General features: G+C 38.2%; 1 protein-coding gene across 4 annotated transcripts in view; it reads left to right on the top strand.

The window, feature by feature from the left end:
• The window catches only part of SLC25A21 (solute carrier family 25 member 21), a 515,811-nt gene that overhangs the window by 482,098 nt on the left and 8,483 nt on the right, over positions 1–25,230 (top strand). For all 4 annotated transcript variants that reach the window (XM_047796066.1, XM_047796067.1, XM_047796068.1 and 1 more), the window contains one exon: positions 5,288–5,452. In XM_047796066.1, the coding sequence (XP_047652022.1) occupies positions 5,288–5,452 (165 nt within the window). The remainder of the gene's footprint in view (positions 1–5,287; positions 5,453–25,230) is intronic.

Below are 25,230 nucleotides of genomic sequence, written 5' to 3' on the forward strand. Positions count from 1 at the left end.
TCTCTTTTATTTAAACCTCTTAAGGACTTCTAATTTTTTTAAAAAAATGTATTGAAGTACAGTTTATTTATTATAATATATAAGTTTCAGGTGTACAGCATAGGGATTCAGCATTATTATAGTTTATATTCCATGAAAGTTATTACAAGATAATGGCTATAATTCCCTGAGCTGTACAATATATCCTTGTTGCTTATCTATTTTATACACAGTACTTTGTATCTCCTAATCCCATACCCCCAATACAACCCTCTCCCTTCTCCTTCCCCACTGGTACCCACTAGTTTGTTTCCTATATCTGTGAGTCTCTTTCTGATTTGCTATATACATGTATTTGTACTGTTTTTCAGATTCCACATGTAAGTAATATCATATAGCATTTGTCTTTCTCTGACTTATTTTGCTAAGCATAATAATCTCTAGGCCCATCCATGTTGCTGCAAATGGCAGAATTCTGTTCCTTTTTATGGCTGAATAATATTCCATTGTGTATATATATATATATATATATATATATATATCTCATATCTTTTTTAATTGAGTTATAGTTGATGTACAATGTAAGTTACAAGTGTACAGCCTAGTGATTCACAAGTTTTAAAGATTATACTCCATTTATAATTATTATAAAATATTAGCTATATTCCCTAAGTTGTTCCATATATCCTTGTAGCTCATTTATTTTTTGCATAATAGTTTGTATTTCTTAATCCTCACCCTCCTCTTTGCCCCTCTCCACTTCTCTCTCCCCACTGGTAACCACTAGACTTTTCTTTATATCAAAGAGTCTTTTTCTTTTTTATTATATTTACTATTTTGTTTTATTTTTTAGATTCCACATGTTAAGCGATATTAATTTTCATTCTTTTTTATGGCTATTATCCCATTGTGTTTCTGTGTGGGTATGTACCACACCTGCTTTATCCATTCACCTGTTGATAAACACTTAGGTTGCTTCCATGTCTTGGCTATTGTAAATAGTGCTGCTGTGAACATTGGGGTGTATATATCTTTATAATTAAAAAAAAAAAAGCTTTTTCCAGTTTACTCTTTACCCAAGAGTGGAATTGTTGAGTCATATGGTAGTTCTATTTTTTAGTTTTTTGAGGAACTTCCATACTGTTTTCCATAGTAGCTGTACCAATTACAGAAATTTGATTTAATACTTCATAACTATTGTGAAATATTCTCATGGGTAGATATAAAATTTATCAGTATATCTCTCCAAATAAAAATCAAAGCAAAAATCCTTGTTATATGCAGCAGAAATAGGCTCAACATTGTAAATCAACTGTATGTTAATAAAAATGAATAAATATTATGTTTCTAGAATATGAGCAAAGTACTGTGCTAGATGGTAGCACAGTGCATGGAACCTAGCAGATGCTCAGCTGGTATTTGTTGAGTAAATAAATGCATGAAAGAACAGGGAGTTCCCAGATTTAGCAGTTGGCAATAGCTGAAATCAAAGGTAAATCAGACTTTGACTGCCTTCAAATGGAAATACTTCTGGAAAGTAGCAGTAAAATGAAGATTTTTATAAGCCAACGTGGAGAGCAGTGTGATAACACCATATTAACTACTTTCTAAACCACTTATTCTTCCATGCTTGCAGCTCTGGTGCAGTTAGTGAAAGGTATATCTGGGAATCTCAGAATGCAGTTTGGCCCACAACTGGTAACTAAATATGAAAATTGGACTGAATCTAAATATTGAAAGGAAACTGAATTGGTGGGTGACCTGCTGGGTTGGATAGTATTGGAATCATTTGGCTGATGATGCTAATCAGGTACCATTTTGTTTTGAAATGGAAGCCTAGTAATCAAATAAGTTTAGTAAAATCCCTTGTGTTTACAGAGATCTAGTCAAAATGATTCTATATTTTCCTATTTAAGCATCCTAGTGGAAGTCATGTTTTGCCTTTCTAATTAAATATTTGCTTACATGTGCGTGATACAATGTCGCTGAATGAAGCAAAAAGCCACTTCTAATTCTTGTGGGAATTAGAATTTAGGTTTTTCTTTATCTCACCATAAGTTGCCAGAAAAATATATTCATATTATTTCCTGTTTCCTTTATCAGTTGGATTATCAAACTCTGAAAATCTTACAACATGTATACAACAAGAATAAGTCAACGAGAATGAGGGCAGCACTGGATGAGATGTAGAATTCTACTGACACCACTTAGCAGTACTTTCACCTTAGGAGTATTATTTAACAATCCTTGGTTTCCTCGCCTCTAAAATAAGAATATACCTGCTGCCCACCTTGCAGGTTGTCAAGAGAGGCAATCAGATATGTTAGGACGATAGAACAACGTGGAATATAAAAGTACAGACTTGGAGCCTAAAGGGCTTCTTGAGCAAGAATTTAACCTTAGTTTCCTGAGCTATCAAATGGGGGTCATGGCAATGCCCATCCCACATGCTTGTTGAGAGGATTAAATATGATGGTCTGTGTGAACAACCAAGCATCTATAATAACAGCTAATGTTGATGAGCATTTACTGTGTTCCAGGTACCTGCTAACACGCATGAACATGCTCTCTAGAATGTAAATAAACTGTGTGAGGTGGAGAACCACTTACTGTCCCTTTCCTTTCCCATCCTTTGCTCCAGTGTGGCTGTATTTCTACAGTCATAGACCTGTCAAGTGCTGAGTTCTTACTAAGTGGTAGGGAAGAGGCCAATGTTACCGTATCTACTGATCCTGAGAAGAAAGCCCTGGGGTGAGGAATTGTCCTTGGAACAGGATTGCTAGCCCAAGAGTGGCATGTGTTTGGGTCTCAGAGGAAGCAGACCTATGATTTTGCATTCTGCATGCATTTCTGTAGGACTTTGGCACAGGGGTCCAGAGCTTTGAGAAAAGGAAAGGACAACCAGAAGGAATGAGCAGGAATAGGCTATGCACATCATTCCTCTCCTTCAAATCAGCCTCTATCTTTTGACTGTCATTGCCTTCAACTAATAAATTACCTGTTATTTTACTATTATTAACTATTTTTATCATCATCATAACTGCCGTCATTATTAACAGCTAATATATAGTAAATGCTTACACTGGGCAAAGTTCACTGACTTATTTATCATCATAGATTCTATTCTTATCCTTATTTTATAGATGAGTAAAGTGATAATAAATTGGAAGATAAAATACCTGCTTTAGCTAGCAAGTGGTATTGCTGGTACTAAAACTCAGGGCTTTCTGACTCCAACCCACTGGTTCTAAATACTGTGGTACCCTCTGAATTGTTTAATTATTCACAAATGAGCTCTAACTCAACAAAGCACTTTAGTTAAAATACATGCATTATATTTTGTACTCACCTAACAGCCAAGCTGGTAAAAATCAGGCGATAGGCCATCAGCCAATGTCATTTAAACTTTTGTTGATCCTCACCAAGATCTAATAGAAGTCTTCTCTTTTAATTTTGATGATTTAATAGACTAGATTCTAAACAATAGAAAGTTATACTTGTTTTATGTAGGGAAAGCTGTATTAATCTGCACTGTAATTCATTCATTGGTTCCTCTGCTGCTTAAGAAACTAGGTGGCCTCTGAGTTTCCCATCTCCCTTCCCAGGACCTCAGAGTGAGTAAGGATAGAGAGAAAGCTTGAGCTGGTTGCAGAGAGGACCAGCGTTGGTCAGTCTGGACCCAGGCAACCTGACTTCTACCCTGTTTCTTCCATCCCCAGGAAAGCTGCCTCCTCCCCTTCCCTTTGCCCCCTACCTAGATTGCCTTCCTCAGAGCAAGAGAGCAGTGCCTAGGAGTTTGCTCAGCACTTTCAGAGTCTTTCCAACAGAAATGAACTTCTGCTCAACTTGTCCTCAAGTCTGTTTTGAAAACCAAAATAAATAATAATTTGGTTGATAGTCAGTGTGGCAGAACACAAACAAAAATCCCGTTTTGTAGCACGGAGAGTGAACTTTAACCTTCCAAGAATTTTTGGTTTTCCTATATGAAATATCTTTTATCATTTTAAGATGCATTCTCATTTATTTTCTTCATTACAAAAAAGGGTTTTCTTAGGCTTAATATAACTTATTGTAATTAATCCTCTTAAATGAAAAGATGAAGTTGAGTGCAGAATTGTAACTAGAGTTTTTAAAACATTTGTCAGCAAAAGCTATAGGATTTACTGTATAAACAAGGTCATTTAAATGTATCATGTTAATTATACAGCTACAAATACAAGTTGGATGGAAAGCCTTGATTGGATTTGTTCTATTCTGTTCTGCTGATGCAGCCTTAATTGCACCTGATAAGAATACACTTTTAGTCAGTAAGTGCATCAGACTGCCATGACCACACCAGCAACCTGCTCCAGTTAAATTTCAAACAAATGTCATGTCAGTGCTTGCCTCTGGGGTGGTGGTGGGGGGGAATCAAATGCTGAACACTTCCCCTTGTTTACTATTCAGTATTCAAAATGTAAGAGGGAGTGATATCCTTTGTGCTGTATTTCCAAAAAGGAAATAGTCACTCAACCTTATTTAAAAACCCATGTGAATTGTTGTAATTGTATTGTAACAAATTATAAACCTCAGGGCAAGCTACAGTGAGTTCTTTAGTAAATTCAAAAGTAGCATAGACTGGATTCTAGCAGTCAAGGTATTTCTACCTTGGGTAATCAAAGGACTGGAAAGGAGTAAATTAAAGGTAACCCAGTACTCTCAACACCATTGATTTATCATTTATCACGGCAAGTGATATACACACTGATTGCCCACTTTCTTGAGGAAGTCTGCAATCAGCCTCTATTTATCCATGGCCCATTTCTAACCTAGCGCCAGTTTAAACTATTGAGGCAGCGGAATCAAGACTAATTGTAACATTTGCTTTAGAAAAAACATAATTAGAAAGATACATAATGCTGTATCCAGGAGCCAAATTTAAATTCCTTTTGGATTAGGAGCAGTTATGGATTACCAGTATATCTGTATGGCTAATCCCTTCTGTTAGTGTGGATGATCCAGAACTGGATGCAGCTATTGACACGTTGAAAGTGATGATAGTTATTATATGACATTAGTTTCACTAATTCTACCAAAGATATTTTTTCTTTGCCAACCATCTTCCTTGTAAGTTCTGTCGTTATGCATGCAATTTTGTTTACTTTTGAGCTTTCCTGATTTTGGAAAGCATGAATCTAGGCATGATTATTCATGTTTGGGGGAAAAAAAAAGTCCTTAATAATTCTGGCTTGAAGAGAAGCTAAGTCAGTAATTTACTGTTTCATGGTCCCAAAGATGACCTTTCTGGCTTTTCTTCTCTCTCCTACAGCAACCATCCACCATGAGTTATGCAAGACACATCATTAAGAAAGAAGGCTTGGGACTCCAGGGCCTGAACAAAGGATTTACAGCAACTTTGGGACGTCATGGAGTTTTCAACATGGTTTATTTTGGCTTCTACTTCAATGTCAAAAACATTGTTCCTGTCAATAAGGTAACTATTTGATATTAAGATTAAAATCCTGGAGGAAGAATCCTATCGATGATAGCTACATTCATAGAGTTGTTTCTCATGTGCAAGTCACAGAGCTGACCTCTTACATCTGTTATCTAATTTGATCCTTGCACCAGCCTTGTTCTTTGAGTGTTGTCAGAAACAAAGGCTTAGAAAGATCAAGGAAATTGTCCAGAGTTACACAGTAAATAGCAAAGCAGAGATCTGAACCCAAGTCTGACACTAAAGTGCATCTTAAAGAATCACCATTACACTTGAAAGCTTCACAGTTATCGCTAATAGGAATTTCTAGAAACTATGTTATTACTTAATTTTTACTTCAGAAGCATAACTTTCTCAAGAAAGTTGAAATCCATAGTCTAAATAAATTTTGAATTCATGAGGGAAATTAATCAGCCTAAAATTTAAATTTTACCTAGATACTAATTTCTAAATTCACCTAAGGCAGTTAGGATAAGAAATAAAGCAACCCTTCTAGGATCTTTCACTTTTGATGTAAAATAATAATAATAATAATATTTAATGGTAACTTATAGATATCAGCACCCTTTCAACTTTAATCAGATAAAAGTAGCCGGTGACTTTTTTGGTTTTGTTTTGTTTTGATTTTATGGCCGCACCCGCAGCAAATGGAAGGTCTTGGACCAGGGGATGTGTTTTTAAATGGGCGTCTTTTACTAGAGCATCACAGAATTTTCTTCCACTGTCCTATTGCTTGTCTTCAATCAAACCTGTAATTCTGGAAATACCAGCTGAGGAGACATTTTTCACATTCGGGCAGTTTCCCACAGGAGTTCAGGTCTTCATTTTGCTTAATACAAAAGTATCGAAGGACTTTTTATGAAGCATAAAAACATTTCTAATATGGCTATCACCTGATTCTATAAGTTGGTTGTACTTGCTGTTGTCCAGCTACCCCCCATAATTTAGACCAGTACTTATCTCAAGTAAACTAAATCCAAGGCATGTTCCACCTTAACCATCTGTTGACAGTGCCTTGCTCACTAGCCAGAATTATTAACCAGGTTTCACTGTATTTAGAAATCTCATTTATTGAAATAAACTGACACTTTTTCAGTCTACAGTCTATGAATGACCACAGTGTGTATCAATCCCTCCCTGTAGTTGACTGACAGTTCTGACTCTGGTGGTCCTCAGCTTTTCTGTTCCATTCATGAAATACAGAAATCTGGATGACGTAAGATAATTCAACTCTTAATACATTAAAAAAAAAAATGTTTAGCTGCAACAGACTCAATAATCTGTGGAGCCCAGGACAAAATAAAAATGTTCAAAATTAAGAATTTTAAGACAGCAACAGTAGAGCAATAAATGAAGTGTGGGGCTCTTCTAAGTGCAGGCCTTGGGGGACCGCACAAGTCTCATGCCCATGAAGCTGATGTTCTTTTAAACTCTGAGATGAGTAAGGTGAATTACAACCTGGGGGAAATGTCCATGCCTCTATTTCTCCAGGTAGCCAATAAATAGATAGAATTCTATCTATAGAAATTAGACACAATGAGGAGTTCCTGTCATGACTCAGCAGAAACGAATCTGACTAGCATCCATGAGGATGCAGGTTCAATCCCTGTCTTTGCTCAGTGGGTTAAGGATCTGGTGTTGCCATGAGCTGTGGTATAGGTCACAGATGTAGCTCCTATCTGGCAGTGCTGTGGCTGTGGCTATGGTGTAGGCTGCCTGCTACAGCTCCAATTCAACCACTAGCCTGAGAATTTCCATATGCCATGAGTGCTGCTCTAAAAAGCAAAAAAAAAAAAAAAAAAAAAGGAAAAAAATTACAATGAAATGAATTATATAATTGTTTACAAATATTATATAAATGACATTTTATTACCTATATTTGTGCATGTATTTTAATATATATGTTATTACAATAATGTGAATTTGGTTGTATTTAAGAAAGAATTTCAGAAAAATCAGTAAGATTTATAAATGATCCCATTACTAATGCTTAAAAAAAAATCCACAAATGTAAGCTTCATTCTACAGTTAATACATTTAAGTTATTAAATGCTATGCATTATTTAAAAAAACACAGAAGCTTACATATTTATTTTTCATTTTAAAAAAGACATCATGGTATTCTGACATTATGGAAAGACCTCATTTATCTTGCCAGTTGACAGAGGTCAGATTATATTAACCCTTATAGGTCACACAAAGGATCCGTCTTATTTATCTGAAGAGCACCAGGAAGCCAAGATTTTAAGCAGAGGGATTACCTGATCACTCAGGGTGCAGCCTTGACAATGGGTGGAATGGGGTAGTGAGAAAAAGACAGAGGGCAGCATGGAAATGGTTTCTGTGTGTGATGCTGGACTCTTGGACTGCAGTGTTGATGGTGAAGGCGAGGAGAAGTACACTTGACTGTTTAGAGGCCAAAAGCTATGGGATGCGGTGATGGAATCAATATGCATGTTGATAAAAAGAAGCTGTGGGTAGGGATGATACCTAGATTTGGGGCTTGAATCACTGAAAGGATAAGGGTACCATTCATTGAGAAAGAAAACCATTGAAAAAGAACAAGTCTGGGGGAGAATATTGTGGACTAAGCCAGGAAAACTGAGTTTGACCACATTTGGACTCTGAAGTGCAGAGGTTGGGTCTGCAGTCTCATGTGGGTACTGGAGCTTGAGAGGAGAGATCTCAGTTGCAGATAGACACCTAAATACTATCGGTATACCTGGGGGAGCATACTTTTACTGGGAGAATGATCTTGAGCCAATCACTTTACTGCTCTGGCTTCAGTTTTGTAAATATATTAATTGAAAAGCTAAAATTGTTCTTTTTACCTGACAAAATAGAGTTGGGAGTAAAATAAATAATAAAAGAAATAATATGTGAAGTTGTTTAAGGTGCCATGGAAGTGTTAAGTGTGGTGATGCTGATAATCATGACTGGGGTAGGTGCAGCGGCAAAGAGGGTGGTGGAAATATTTAGCGTGTATAAATGAAGTCCTTTTCCCCAGAACTGTTCCTTTTGCACTCGAACGAACGCTGTGGTGTTGGTTGAGGGTTGGGGGCGAGGGGGGCGGGGAGTGTGTTTTGCTTTTTGGTTTTTTTCTTTTTGCCTAGAACAAAGTCATTGATTTTATGTGTTCTGTAATCTAAGCCTGATTCAAAACTGGGAAACCAGTATTCTTTCAATTTAAACCATAATAAATCAATCCTTTGCTAAGGGGAAGGTATGATAATCATTAAAACATGTTGAAGAACGTCATCAAGTTGTTAACCACAAGGAGGAGGTGGTGTTCCTTGAAGGCTTTTTTCCATCCCTGCTCTCCACCGTTTCTAGCCATATACTTTGGACAGTTTGTTTACAGGGTTATTGCTTCACTTCCCTCACCCAGCAATTGGTCATTCTGTTTTCCCAAGGGAATTTGAGATTTCACCAACTTTGCCTGGCCTGAGATAATTCTAGATTTTTTATTTAATATTTTTGAAAATTCATAAATTGACCTCCCAGGGTTTTCCATGTTCAAAGTATTTGATTTTATAAGAAACTGTCCATAAGGATCATATCTGGGGAGTGGAAATGGGGAGGAGTGTGTGTGTGTGTGCCTGCGTGTGTGTGAGGAGGGGTGAGGAGGGGAGGAGCAGGAAGAAGCAAACAGCCTTGCAGAGAAAGGCCTTCTTCCTTATAGTATTCTGAGCTGTCAAAAGTGTCTACAAGAAGCATGCATTAATTTTATAATTGGAAATAAATCAGTGAAATTTTTATTTATTTATTTATTTATTCATTCTCTTTTTGCCTTTTCTAGGGCCGCTGCCGCAGCATATGGAGGTTCACAGGCTAGGGGTTCAATCGGAGCTATAGCCACCGGCCAACGCCAGAGCCACAGCAGTGCGGATCCGAGCCACATCTGCAACCTACACCACAGCTCACGGCAACGCCGGATCCTTAACCCACTGAGCAAGGGCAGGATCGAACCCGCAACCTCATGGTTCCTAGTTGGATTCGTTTACCGCTGCGCCACAACGGGAACTCCAATCAGTGAAATTTTTAATAGAATCTCATAAAATAGAATACCTAGTTAACTTTTTCACATTTTATTCAACCCTAAGACTATGTCTACAGAGTTAAAATAAGACCTTGACACAGTAAGCTCAGATGTAGCTCAGGTCAGATATCCACTCTGAAATTTTTTACTTTAATTAACTAATTTTAATTGGCGATCTCTGGTAGATACATTTTCCAAGTTTCACAAAAATATCCTGACCTTCGGTGCCATTCTATACTATTAAAGCCATTTTGTAAAGTCCATGATTTTGCCTGACCCTCATCACAATAACTGTTATTTTCAGATAAGGAAATAAAGGCCCAGAACTGAAAGTTACTGACATAATTTATCTGAAGATATACAGCAGGGGAAGGAAAGAACTAGAAGCCAGAACTCTTTCCACTATATCATATAATATTTTAGCTCTACATCTGACCCTGTATTTTGTCTCACATAAATTATCACTTTAAAATTGTTACTAAAATTTAACTCAGAGGTATGGCTAGAATATCCAGACATGTAACCAGATTCCTCTTTTGCCTCTTTCAGATCTGGAACCTGGTCCTCTGTTTTCATATCCTTAGCCTATAATCTATAGAAATCAAGAATTATAAGACATGACTCTGGACAAGCCAGGCGTTATCAGTTTGAAAATGGTGCCATGTTATATTCTTGCATATTTATTTCTAAAATCTAGCTGTTCCCATGGAATGGTAAATAAGTGGCTGCGATAGAAATTTGCTTTGGATATTAACTGACCATGAAATTTATTTCATGGAGGCATTTGTGCAGTAAATGGAGTAGAATGTCAGTATAAAGAATTATCACTTCTCCCCAGAAAGAGGCCATCACTTCTCAAAGTGAAGCCCTCTAGAAATAGATATGATTAACTTAAATACTGACATCTTTTTCAAATATCCATGAAGGTCAGCTTTCCTTTCAAAAACTATTTCTTGAAGTTCCCGTCGTGGCGCAGTGGTTAACAAATCCGACTAGGAACCATGAGGTTGCGGGTTCGATCCTGCCCTTGCTCAGCGGGTTAAGGATCCGGCATTGCCATGAGCTGTGGTGTAGGTTGCAGACGCGGCTTGGATCCTGCATTGCTGTGGCTCTGGCGTAGGCTGGTGGCTACGGCTCCGATTGGACCCCTAGCCTGGGAATCTCCATATGCCACGGGAGCGGCCCAAGAAATAGCAAAAAAAGACCAAAAAAAAAATTTCTTTCACTTGCATTCCAAAGTAGGGTCTTCAGAGCACTTTTTTTGTGAAGCTGACACACAAATGAGAATTGTAAGATTGAAATGTTACACCTCTTTAGTAGCCTTGTCTTCCAGTTCCATATTTACTATTTTCATGCGTTTCTGTAAGTAAAATAATAATAACAGCAGAAAGGGCTATCTAAAACTCATGGCTGTCAAGAGTACTAAGCTGAGCTTTCAGTTTGCATCCTAATTAAGCATGTTTGCAGGTTATTTTTGCCAAAAACAATAGACCTTTTGTGTTGAATTCTGCCATGATATAAATTACATGTGTGGGTTAGAAATATTCTAGGAGAGAACAATTTTTCTTAGGTTCAATCTTTCTTACTTAATAAACCATTTAGACCTGTCCCTGTGGTCATTTGACTATAGACAGCATTAAGTCAAACATTTTGTGTCCTCCTAAGGTAATATTCATAAAAGATTACCTTTTAGAAATGCAAATGTTTTTATTTTTCTTTTGATTTTTAATATGGGCTTTGTTGTATAAATTCTAGAAAGTCTGAGGGTGGGGCCAGGCGCACTTCAGTTTATCAGAGGAAATGTGGAAATGTGTTAGTTGCATGATTTAGAGCTCTGTCCTTCCCTATGGTGTGCATTGAGCTGAATGAAAAATGCACCTTTGGGTTCCAGTGGAGAACTTAGGCAGAGATGTTTGTATTTTGAAAAGAAGAATCTCAGTAGAATTAGATCATAGTAGGATTTAATTTATGACCATTTATTTTTCTGATTCTCTCTTACTCCATCATTAGTCTTACCAATCATCCGGTAATGGGAAGGGCAAGAACATTAAAGTTTCATTAAGAACAACTCTCCCTTCTAGTAACCACGGGGGTAAAACTACGAGTATATATTATCGATAAAATTCCAGGGCATGTGACAAGATTCTGCAGTAAAAAGTGGTATCTTTCACTGGCAGTTTTCACAGACTCCCTTGGGGGGGGGAGATATGGGGGGAGGGCAGAAAGAAGTGGGGCAGGGGTTCAGACACTTTCTTAAATAAACTTCAGGCCAAAAGTTTCCAGTCAGGTACCACCCAAGTGGATGGAAATGAGGTGCAAGTGGCTTTAGATTCTCAGTGGGTGCCTTCTCTTCATTCATTCCAGAAGTGTACATGACACATCCATCATAGGCCGGGCACCATCTTGCTAAGTGTCAGCACTGCTCCTGCCTTAATGGGGTTTACAGTCTAGTTGAGGAGACAGACAATAAACAAGTCATTATACAGGGAACTGAGTCGTGGCAATCGTGATAAGTGCCATGAAAGACAACTCTCAAGCTGTGGGAATTTTTAACCAAAGATCCTAATCAGACCTATGGGAGAGGGGGGCAGGGTGAGGGTACAGGAAAGGCCTTCCTTCAGAAATTTTAGGCTGGGGCTCAAGGATGAGGATTAGCCAGGCCAAGATGGAAAGGATGAACAGACACCAGAGAGAGAGGACAGGGTGTGTGACGGCAGAGAAGCAGAAAGCAGCTTGGGGAACCTCAGAGAAGATAATGAAGATAGCTGGTATATAGTGACCCTGGGGGAAAGGAGCAGTGGGGGCTGCAGAGGGCATCTGGGCCAGAATGTTTTAGGCATGTGGTAGTAAGGTAGCTGACCCCCCCCGAATGATTTAATAGAAGCGGCATGTTGAACACACCATGTAAGTAGCACTAAGCAAGCGTGGAAAAGTTTCATTATAGAGGGAGTCCAGAGGTAGAATCTCATGAAATAAACTTGGTTCAAAGACTTCTTGATCAACTGCCTACCTCCCTATCCTAGCATCTCAGTGTGTCCTTGCCCTGACTTCTCAACATTTAGAATTTCGTTTTGGGATCCTGGCTTTTTAGTTTTCCTTGAGATCAGTGTCTTTGTTGAGGCAAGGAATAGACCACACCAAAACAGAAAAATCCTCCGGGTTCCCAAGGAAATATGTTAACACTTTCCTGCATTTTGTATGATAATACTGGGTGGTATAATTGACTCTCAGAAGGTTATATATATTTGATTTTTTTACAGATATTTATAAATAATAGATATATAGAGGTGTATGTGTGTCTATATATAATGAAATAATCAAATGATAACTGCTGTTCTTAAACTCCTAACCCATTTTGACACTGTGTGTATTTTATAATTTGAGCTAAGTAGGTAAGACCTTTAAATTATTTTTTAAGGGCCACACCCATGGCATATGGAAATTCCCAGGCTAGGGGTCAAATTAGAGCTGTGGTTGCTAGCCTACATCACAGCCACAGCAACTCAGGATGTGAGCCACGTCTGTACCCTATACCACAGCTCGAAACAACGCTGGATCCTTAACTCACTGAGTGGGGCCAGGGATCAAACCCTTATCCTCATGGATACTAGTCAGGTTTGTTACCACTGAGCCATGATGGGAACTCCTAAAATTATTTTCTATTTCACAACCTTTTAAAGGACAGACATTTTAGGAATTTTCATGGCTATTTTCTGAATGGCTACATTTAGATTCTGAGCTTTTAATAAGACTTTGATTTCACTCCAAAGCCCAGAGCCCTACAAGGATAGGATCTTGGGAATACTCCACATTCCTTGAAGAATGCTTATCAAGTAAACCATCTTATTTTAGTTAGTGACCTTCTGTATAGTGAGAAGCTAGAATTTCCCCAAATTATCTCACATGAAGAAAAAACAAACATTGTAATAGATTCTTCTGATAGTTCTGAAGTGGAAACAACTGTATCTTTTAATTAAGGTCCAATAGCAGGTATTTTCACTGGGGGAAAAGACGGCATGATACCAGGAGAAGAAAGGCTTTTCTCAAAGTTTATGAACAAAACAGCAAAAGAGAATGAAGATTAGAGAAAATGAAAGGTGCATACTGAGAGCTGACTCTACTCCTAGTTGACTTAGGCCACTGAAATTGACACTATCTAAAATGCAAATTTCTTCTTTTAAAAAAAAGAGGCAGTTCACTCTCACTCAGGCTGCCTCCCTGTTCAGTTACCAGGAGACAACTATGATTTCAACACACCACATCATTTTCATGACAACCATGGCCAGCTGTGGGGAAAGCAATGCTGGGCTGCTCTTATTTGCCTTGTGGTTGCCACCAGGTGCTTAACCAGTGTGTGTATGTACCTCCTTTGTAATTTGCTTCTGAGACCTTGATTCTTTGTGGATTATGTCTTTATAAAGGGGAGATAGCATTTATTAAACACCCATGATGTATCCAGCCCAGATTACACACAAAGATGAATGTGCCATGGCAGAGTTCCTTCCTTTAAGAGGTCCTGGGCTTTGGAATGAAATGTATTACCAGACTGTGTTTTCTGCAGCTTCTTCCCATGCAGATACATCATAAACTTTATGTTGCATCACCTCTTACTTGCAGCCTTGAGAAATTCAGAATTGCAGCTTGCCCACCCCTCCACCTGTTGATGATGATGTGCTACAGAAGGGATGGGATAGTTAAGTATAGAATTGATGTCTGCTCTTAGCACAAACTTAACTGTAAAATTATGGAAATAACTGTGATAGGTCCTATTAAAATTGGTTTTGCCCACATTTTTAAATATCATCGAATTTAATCTAATTAATAGATTTCTTAAAATGTTCAGTTCCTTTTGAATTACCCTGTTATGGTTATAACATTCTCATCATCAATTTTCTCTTTCACTTAGGGAAGAGGGAGCTGAATAAAAAGAGTTCTGCAAAGAAATATTTTGTGATACGCTGAAAATCATGACTCCTCATAGGACCCCCATATTGTCTTTAATTTTCTTATCCAAGGCATTTTGCAGCAGTCTTCTTTTAGTCACTTCTAAACAAAAATTTTAGTTCTTCAAATGGTGAACCTATTATAGGAATTTTTGACAAGTAACATTAAATCCACTCTAGGATCGCCCGAAACCAGTCCTGAACAGAGAACATTCCTCTCAGTGTCCTCATTTTAAGGTGATTTGAGGAACCAGGGTATACTGACTTCAAGTTAGGTCATTAGGAACTCTGTTAAAATTACTCAAAGCTAAAGTTAGAAAGGATCTCGGATTTGATGTGGTATCAAGAGGAATAAAAGGGTGAGTGAATTGCAGCAAAGGAAATATGATTTTGAGGTGACATGAGGTAAGAGGATGACCTTAGTGTGTGTATATATATATATATATTCATGCTGAGCTCCCTTGAATGAGAAGCCTGATTTTGCCTTGTGGGGAGCAGCAGGCTTCCTGGCCAGTCTCCCTCACCACCCCCAGCTCTCACTAGCTAACAAATCCTGCTTCCTCTATCTTCCTTAACCCTCTCCTTCTGGCATGCCTCTGTGTGGAATGTCTTCTTAAAGATGCCAGATCCTAATCACAAAGGCCTGTGAGATGGGCGAAGGTTCTCTATTTATCAAGCCAACAGCCAGCTGGCCAGTCACTAACCAAGGCATCAAAGTCCATGCCAGGGAAGGTTAAAAGGGAGGCATATGCTTCTTTTGATCAAGATATTTTGCTTCTCTGCATGTTAACTCCTTAAGTGCCACTACTTTAAATTTGCTGGTGCTGTTTTTAGCTGCCATGTAATGTTTGGATTAGATGGTTAAATTAGTTACAGATATGTAGTGCGTCGGTTTTTAACTATTTTGAATCATAAGATCTCATTTCTGAAGACTTGGTGCCTTTCGTTGAATTTTTAGAGGTCGTGGAACATCATTGTTGCCAATGGTTTGGGATCGGTTATTCATGTCTCTTGTTAAGCTGTGGAGAGTCTATAAACAATATGTCCTGTCAGGGAAATTCACTGAGCTTCCCTAGGAGGGGCTGGTAAACACATCTCTTAAGCTCTGCCCTCATCCAAAGATCACACTGTGATGGAAACAGCAGTATGATTCTAGTAAGAGACCTTGTGTTCAATCCCAATTCTGATACTTAACTAGTTAGCCATGTCTCTATGACAGTTTATGCCTTGTCTCTGTCTTAGTTTCCTCATTTGTGAAATGGAATATTAACATCATCCTTAAAATGTTTGCAGGGGAATTAAATAATTTTTTGAAAATTAAGCATGTTGGACTTTGTATTGCCGTTACAAAATAAGGTCAATGCATATGAAAGCCACTAATACTTAAGATTGCTCAGCTCCAGTTTAATTATAAGTTCCATATTTTTTGAGAAAAATTGGAAAATATTCAAGGGAAAAGAATAAAACTCATCTGTAGATAGGGAACTAATATATACTACTACTTAAACAATTAAAAGCAACTGTGGTTTTTAAGCATGAGAAAGAAAAGGTTATTGCAATAATGGTTTGTAAATCATGATGAATTATGTCAAGAATGGTGACAGTTGATTGCCCTTGCAATTGAGCAAAAAATTGGAGTAAAATAGTTTAGGCATATGCTTGAGAAATGTGGGTTAGGGAAAAAGTTTCCTGATTGCTGACAGTTGGAGCAAATTATGGAAGTAGGTTGGAAATGTTTAATAACAGAATAGATTTTTCATCAACATTAATACCTATTTACATAATTAAGATATGATCCATAAAAAAATTTTTACTTAGGCTACGTGGTATTCTTTTTTCCATCAAGTTTTAAAAAAAAATTTTTTTTTTGTCTTTTTAGGGCTGCACCCGTGACATATGGAGATTCCCAGGCTAGGGGTCTAATTAGAGCTATTGCTGCCGGCCTACACCAGAGCCACACACTTAGGTTGTTTCCTTATCTTGGCTGTAGTGAATAGTGCTGTAATGAACATAGGAGTGCTAATATCACTTCGAGATTCTGATTTTATTTCTTTTGGAGAAATACTAAGAAGTGGGATTGCTAGACTATATTATGGGTATATTTTTAATTTTTGAGAAAGCTCCATATTGTTTTTCATAGAGCCTATACTATTTTGGATCCCCATCATCAGTGAACAACAGTTCCAACTTCTCCACATCTTCACCAACACTTGTCTTTTTTTTAAACATATATTAGCCATTCTCACAGATTGGCAGTGCTATTTCACAGTGGTTTTGATTTACATTTCCCAGATTATTAGTAACATTGAGCATTTTTTCATAAACCTGTTGGCCATTTGTAAGTCTTCTTTGGAGAAATGTTTATTCAAGTCCTTTGCCCATTTTTAAATCAGGTTATTAGTTTTCTTGGTATTAAATTGTAGGTGTTGCTTATATTTTAATATTAACCACTTGATATGTAGTTTGCAAATATTTTCTCCCATTGTCTTTTGACTCTGTTGTTTATTTTGCTGCTCAGAAGATTTTTTAGCTTGGCATAATCCCAATTTTTATTTTTGGTTTTATTGTCTATGCTTTTAGTGCCACATCCATGAAGTCATTGCCAAGACCAATGTCACAAAGCTCTTGCCAAATGTTTTCTTCTAGGAGTTTTATAGTTTTCCACTCTTATTTTAAGTCTTTAATCCATTTGGGGTTGAGTTTTGGGTATGGTATCAGGGTTCATTTTTATTCCTTTTGATGTGGGCATCTAGTTTTCCCAATGTCATTTGTTAAAGACTATCCTTTTCCCATTGTGTATTTTTGGTACCTTTGTTGAACATCAGTTGACCATATATAATGCTTGGATTTATTTCTGGGCTCACTATTCTATTCCATTAGTCTATATGTCTGTCTTTATGGCAATACCATACTGTTTTATTCACTGTATTTTTGTAATATATTTTAAAACCAAGACGTCTAATGCCTCCAGCTTTATTCACATATCTCAGGGTTGATTTGGTACTCATGGTCTTTTGTGATTCCATATGAATTGTATATACTTTTTCTGTTTCTATGAAAAATGCCACTGAGATTTTTACAGAGATCATATTGAATCTGTAGATCATTTTGGGTACTATGGAAATTTTAACAATACTCAGTCTTCTAGTACATGACAATAGAATGTTTTGTGTTTGTCTTTTTAAATTTTTTACTAATATTTTGTAGTTTTCAGTATACAAATCTTTCATCCCCTTAGTTAAGTTTATTACTAAGTATATTATTTTTTGTTGGTGCTAGTGTAAATGAGATTATTTTCCTAATTTCCTTTTCAGATAGTTTACTGTTAGTGTGTAGAAATATGAATGATTTTCATATGATGGTTTTGTATCCTGTGGCTTTACTAAATGTATTTCTTTTTCTTGCATAATTGCTCTGACTAGGACTCCTGTTACTATGTTAAATAGAAGTGGCAAGAGTAGTCATCATTGCCTTCTTACTGATCTTAGAGGAAAAGCTTTCAGTGTTGTTAGGTGTGTACTTTTCTTATATTGTATTTGTTATGTTGAGGTACTTTCTTTATGTTCTTACTTTGTTAAGAGTATTTCTCATGAAAACATGTTGAATTTTGTCAAATGCATTTTCTCCATCTATTGTGAAAATCATGTGATTTTTATTCTTCATTCTCTTAATGTACACTGTCACATGAATTGATTGTCATAGGTTGAACCATCCTTGCATCTCAGGGATAAATCCCACTGTGTCATAATGTATGATCCTTTTAATGTACGGTTGGATTATATTTGCTCATTTATTTTATTAAGAATTTTACATCTAGGAGTTCCCATCATGGCTCAGTGGCTAACAAATCCAATTAGGAAACATGAGGTTGCGGGTTCGGTCCCTGCCCTTGCTCAGTGGGTTAAGGATCCAGTGTTGCCATGAGCTGTGGTGTAGGTCACAGATACAGCTCAGATCCTGCATTGTGTGGGCTGTGGTGTAGGCTGGCAGCTACAGCTCCAATTAGACCCCTATCCTGGGAACCTCCATATGCTGTGGGAGCAGCCCTAGAAAAGGCAAAAAGACAAAAAAAAAAAAGAATTTTACATCTATAGTCTTCAGAGATCTTGTCCTGTAGTTTTCTTTTCTTGTGGTGTCTGGTCTGGCTCTGGTATCAAGGTAATGCTGGCCTCATAAAATGAGTTGGATGGGAGTTCCCGTTGTGGCGCAGTGGTTAACAAATCCGACTAGGAACCATGAGGTTGCGGGTTCGGTCCCTACCCTTGCTCAGTGGCTGTGGTGTAGGTTGCAGACGCAGCTCGGATCCCGTGTGGCTGTGGCTCTGGTGTAGGCCGGTGGCTACAGCTCCGATTCCACCCCTAGCCTGGGAACCTCCATATGCCATGGGAGTGGCCCAAGAAATAGCAAAAAAAAAAAAAAAAAAAAAGACAAAAAAAAATTAGTTGGATGTGTTCTCTCCTCTTCTATTTTTTGTAAGAATTTAAGAAGCATTGGCAAATTCTTCTTTAAATGTTTGGTAGAATTCACCAGTGAAACTACCTGGTCCTGGGCTTTCCTTTGTTGGGAGGTTTTCGATTGCTGATTTAATAACTATACTAGGTATAGATCTGTTCAGACTTTCCATTTCTTCATGAGTTAGTCTTGGTAGGTTGTTTCTAGAAATTTATCCATTTTTTCTAGGTTATTCAGTATGTATGTAATTGTTGATTATAGCCTCTTATGATCATTTCTAGTTCTGTGGCATCAGTTATCTCTTCTTTCATTTCTGATAGTATTTATTTGAGTCTTCTTTTTTTCTTAATTAATCTTACTAGGTGTGTTCAAATAGCTTTTAAAAAAAACTATTTCACTGATTTTTTTCTATTGTTGTTCTAGTCCCTGTTTTGTTTCTTCTTTTCTTTTTTTGGCCACCCCATGGCATATGGAGTTCCTGGCCCAGGGATCAGATCTGAGCCACAGCTGCAGCCTATGCTGAAGCTGTGGCAATGCTGGATCCTTAACCCACTGTGCCAGATTGGGGACTGAACCTGAGTCCCAGTGCTACTGAGATGGTCTCAATCCCAGGGTGCAGGAGACTTTCAATTCAATTAATTCCTAAATTTCTCACATAGAATTTACCCACGAATTGTTGCATGTGTGGTAGGAAAGAGGGTCCAAGTCTTCCTACTCTGCCACCTTGCTGATGTCACTCCTTAGGCTAGGCAACATTCTGAATTTACTTCCAGTTTTGTGATTCTAGGATTTTATTTTCTTTTTTAAGATTTTTTTATTTTTTCTATTATAGTTGATTTACAATGTTGTCAATTTCTGCTGCACAGCAGTGTGACCCAGTCACACATATATGTACATTCCTTTTCTCAAACTATCCTCCCTCATGTTCCATTACAAGTGGCTAAATATAGTTCCCTGTGCTATACAGCAGGATTTCATTGCTTATCCACTCCAAATGTAATAGTTTATATCTACTAACCCCAAACTCCCAGTCCATCCCACTCCCTCTCTCTCCCTCTTGGCAACCACAAGTCTGTTCTCTAAGTCCCTAATTTTGTTTCTTTTTTGTAGATAGACTGATCTGTGCCGTATATTAGGTTCCAGATATAAGTGATATCATATGGTATTTGTCTTTCTCTTTCTAATTCACATCACTTAGCATGAAGGTCTCTAGTTCCATCCATGTTGCTGCAAGACATTATTTTTGTTCTTTTTATGGCTGAGTAGTATTCCATTGTGTATATATACCACATTTTCTTAATCCATTCATCTGTTGATGGACATTTAGGTGATTTCCATGTATTGGCTATTGTGAATAATGCTGCAAATGAACATAAGGGTGCATGTATCTTTTTCAATGAAAGTTTTGTCTGAATATATGCCCAGGAGTGGAATTGCTAGATTATATGATAGTTCTATATTTAGTTTTCTGAAGTACCTCCATACTGTTTTCCATAGTAGTTGTACCAGTTTACATTCCCACCAGCAGTGAAGGAGGGTGCCCTTTTCTCCACACCCTCTCCAGCACTTGTTACTTGTTGCTTGTTAATGATGGCCATTTTGACCAGTGTGAGGTGGTACCTCACTGTAGTTTTGTTTTGAATTTCTCTAATAATTAATGATGTTGAGCATTTTTTCAGGACTTTATTTTCTACCACTTAAGTCTTTCCTTGGACTGAGATATGGTTTCCTTGGATGTTGAATTAGAGTAGAGTCCTGGGAGGCAAGCGTATGTCTCTAATTCTGCTAGTTGACACCTGAAAGCCTCAGAGCTTCTCAGTATTTTGACTTCTTCACTTTCAAATAATAGAATCTTGGCTGTCTTTTGGCTAATTCAAAATTACACCCATTTTTAAGTAGACAGTTTCTATAAGCTTCAGCTACCTCATCTGCTCAGTGATGTTGTGAGGGTTAAATATACAGAAAGTGCTTTATACAGTTCCTAACACATAGTGTCTTAACATTATCATCATCATTTTTTCCAGTTTTTAAAATAAACTAATGGAAAGGATAAAATGACATTCCAAATAATATTATAATCAAGCCATTATATTATAATCAAGCCATTTTATATTATAATCAAGCCAAAGGGCTAACCATTTAGCTAATGAATGTGACAATAATTAGCTGTCTTCTGTTGATTTCATAAACATCCAGGTGACTAAGTTTTTTTTTCTGTCTTTTTGTCTTTTGTCTTTTGTGTTGTTGTTGTTGTTGTTGTTGTTGTTGTTGTTGTTGCTATTTCTTGGGCCACTCCCGCGGCATATGGAGGTTCCCAGGCTAGGGGTGGAATCGGAGCTGCAGCCACTGGCCTACTCCAGAGCCACAGCAACGCAGGATCCGAGCCGCGTCTGCAACCTACACCACAGCTCACGGCAACGCAGGATCGTTAACCCACTGAGCAAGGGCAGGGCCCGAACCCGCAACCTCATGGTTCCTAGTCGGATTTGTTAACCACTGCGCCACGTCGGGAACTCCAGTTTTTTGTTTTGTTTTGTTTTTGTCTTTTTAGGGCTGCACATGCTGGCATATGGAAGTTCCTAGGCTAGGGGTCAAATGGGAACTGCAGCTGCCAGCCTATACCACAGCCATAGCAACATGGGATCCAAGCCACATCTGCAACCTGTACCACAGCTCGCGGCAACACTGGACCGTTAACCTACTGAGCGAGGCCAGGGATCAAACCCAAAGCCTCATGGATACTAGTCAGGTCCTTAATTCACTGAGCAACAATGGGAACTCCATGACTAAGTTTTTAAGAGGCAGAAGTTAGGAACTCTCTCAGAACTTTAGCAGTGAAAGTCCAGGAGGAATTCCCTTCTCTTTATTGCATGTTTACCCCTACCTTTTGTTCACACTTGCACTTCAGTACTCATCACGTTGCACTGTGATACTTGATTATAAAGCTCCCCATCCCCTCTCTAGACCATTTATCTTCATACTCAATACTAGTACCCTGTGTAGGACTCAGCATGTATGGACATCCAGTAAATGTTTGTGAATGGGAAGCAATATAACATGATGGATGGGATATAATATAATGGTTGGGAGTCTGAAGAACCTGAGTTCATATGCAAGTTCCACCTCTTACAAGGAGTATGATCTTGATCAACTGATTTAACTCTTTAAATTAGATGTCCTTATCTATAAAATGGTGTTACGTCCCTCATTCATAGGGTTCCTATTTACGTTTTGTATGTGTTTTTGCATATAAAGTTGTCTAATAATAACTGTTATTAACAGTTCCATTATTTCTCTTAATGAAAGTTATGAAAAATAATACAAATATTATAACATGTATTTTATACTTTTTAAGTTTTTTAAAAATGACATTGGTATATAGTTGACTTACAAAGTCATGTTAATTTCAGGTATAAAGCAAAGTAAATCAGTTATGCATATATCCATTCCTTTTCAGACACTCTTCCCCTATAGGTTACTGCACAGTATTGAGTAGATTTCCCTGTGCTATACAGTAGGTCCCTTTACTTTAACCATTAATTTTATTGTTGTTATGGTTATTGACGGAAATGCTAGAATGATTCACTGATAGCCAGTACAGAAGGACCCATTTAGATTATGAGATAGGTTTCACTCAGTCTCAACAACCTGACAGTTGTGCATTCTTGTTTTGGGTGGAGTTTGGGTAGGAAAGGATAAACAGGGTTAACAGCAGTGCCTTCAGTTCTGCAGCCTTAAAAAAAAAAAAACCCTGGAGTTCCCATCGTGGCTCAGTGGAAGCAAATCCAACTAGTATCCATGAAGATGCAGGTTCAATCCCTGGCCTTGCTCAGTGGGTTGGAGATCCAGTGTTGCCATGAGCTGTGGTGTAGTTCACAGATGCAGCTCGGATCCTGCATTGCTGTGGCTGTGGTGTAGGCCAGCAGCTGTAGCTCCAATTCAACCCCTCACCTGGGAGCTTCCATATGCCCTAAAAAAAGAGTGAAAAAAGAAAAAACAAAAAAAACAAAGCCCTGGTTTCACCAAAGAAGGCTTTAAAATGCTTTCCAGCCCATGTAGATCCTTTTAGAACATCATTTATCCAGCCCTAAGGATCCAAAAGGATGAATCATAAGCATCAGTTAAGCAGAGTCCTCAGACTTGAGCATCCATCTGAATAACTTAACAGATTGCTGTGCTCCAGTTTTGGGTTCAGTAGGCCTGGAGTAGAACCTGTTGTCATTTCTAATAAATTCCCACATGATACTGATGATGGTGTTTCAAGGACCACACTTTGAGAACCACTGAATTCGTAGATACAGTCGCGGTATGAGTAACCTGACTTCAGAGAGGGAATATTTGCAGAAATCTTTTCACTAAGGTGAACTACCTGATAACTCCCATGAAATGGGGGCTTCTTATTTGCAGCCCCAGTTTTTTCAACACTGCACTGTCCTTTTCTTACTTTATAAATTTATCGGTAGGGGAAATAATTTGATGAAGTTGTACTTAAGCTTTTACGAGCCTGATAAAATCTACACTTTCTCCAGAAAAGCCCATATACAGATACACAGAAGCATTGTTTATAATTTCAGGAGGTTCTCAGGCACCTCTCCCACCAGTCTATCCACTGACCCTTAGGAGTATCAGAAGAAAAAATGTCTCCTAAAGCCAAGTCTTCAGTTCACTTGGATGTAACAAAAATTCCCTCCTTATACTTAACCTTTCCATTAACTCATTTGTAAAACAGGATTAAAAATCATACTTCTTCAGCAAAGGTTGTGAAGACCAACTCGTATAGTACATTCAAGAGCCTAATTTGAAAACCAAAAATACTAAATATGACCATTTGTTCTCTCTTTGTAGTCCTGCTACAAAACCCTTCATTCTTGTGGCAAGTGGATGCCTATCTCTCCTGGGGGAAGATCAGGACATTTAAAAAAGAGGAGCCCATAGAGTAATATTTCAAGACCTTACTATGACAGTTGTTTTCTTTTGCTAAAATCTGGTTAGAGGCTGCCACACCATGGTTCTCTTTTTGAGTCACCAAGCAATAAGTCTAGTAAGTGCAGACCTGGCTCTGTGACCTGAGAGTCTCAATTCATTTGGCCACAAATACTTCACTTTGCACATATCCAATGCCTTGTCAGGTCCCCATGTTAATGCCTCCTGGCAGAAAGACAGAAATATAAAGTCCTAATAGAGATTCATTTCTAGGGTAGAAGATGCTGACTTTTGAGAAATAGTGATTAAGGGTAAAGCCTGATTCTTACTGTTTCTACAAAAATAAATTCATTGATAGGCTGATCCGCTGACATTTATTTGGCACTTACTGTGTACACTGTACAGTCGGTGACACAGAGAGGAGTAACACATGCTCCTATGCTGTGCCAACTCACAGTCCAGCAGGGAAGATGGATACATAAAATAAACCAAATGCAGAAAGAGCCAGAGCTCAGACAGTGATTGTGAGTTAGACAGTATTTCGGGATAGACAGTATTTCGGGAATGTAGCGGAGGGAGAAATCAATTTTAATGGGGATCAATAGAGATCTCTCGAGTGAGATGAGATTTAAGCTGGACCCTAAAGAGTGAGGCTGCTGTCAGTGAATGTGGTAGAGAGGCATTCTAGGTTGTAGGAGTAGTTTGAAGAAAAGTGTAGAATTAGAGAAGTGTTTGGTAGAAATTGCATGATTACAATTTAACCAGCATGATGGTACTATGGGTTGGCAGTTGAAGTATAGAATTTGAGTCCAGAAAGGTGAGTTGGGAGCATACCATGGGGAAAAAAAAAAAAAAAAAAAAAAAAAACAAAGACTAAAGAGGATCCTTGGTGCCACTTTGAAGAATGGGTGATAGAAGCAAAAAGAAAGCAAGACCTCATGAAAGTAATGGGAACCTGAACTACGGGCAGCAAAGCAGGAGTAGCTGGTGGCAAGGGGGAGGAAGAGATGAAGAGAAGGGGCATTTGAGAGGCTGAATTTATCGGAGGACAGAAAATGACATCCAGCAAAGAAAGCAGAGGTGAGCTGGCAGGGCTCTCCTTGGCACACCCAATCCCAGGTTGGGTTGCTGTATGGAACAGACCACAGACTCAGAGGAAGAGACTGGAGAGGGGCCCAGAGGCCAGGTGGCAAGGGGTACCCCTTGGCCATCCCAAGACTTTTCTCCTCCCTAGAATGCCCAGGGGGTTAGCAGTTAACCATCTGCTTTACCTACATGGAAAATCAAAATCAGTCAATTCCCAGACATAGGCCCTTAGCCTGGCAATGTCAGAAACCCTGAAGTTCTTTTAAAACAACTTTTAGGCACTTTCCCAGGTGACTCTGACCTGGGCACCTGAGGTGGGGGCAGGGGTCCAT

This window comes from Phacochoerus africanus, chromosome 9, assembly GCF_016906955.1.
Source record: "Phacochoerus africanus isolate WHEZ1 chromosome 9, ROS_Pafr_v1, whole genome shotgun sequence".
NCBI lineage: Eukaryota > Metazoa > Chordata > Mammalia > Artiodactyla > Suidae > Phacochoerus > Phacochoerus africanus.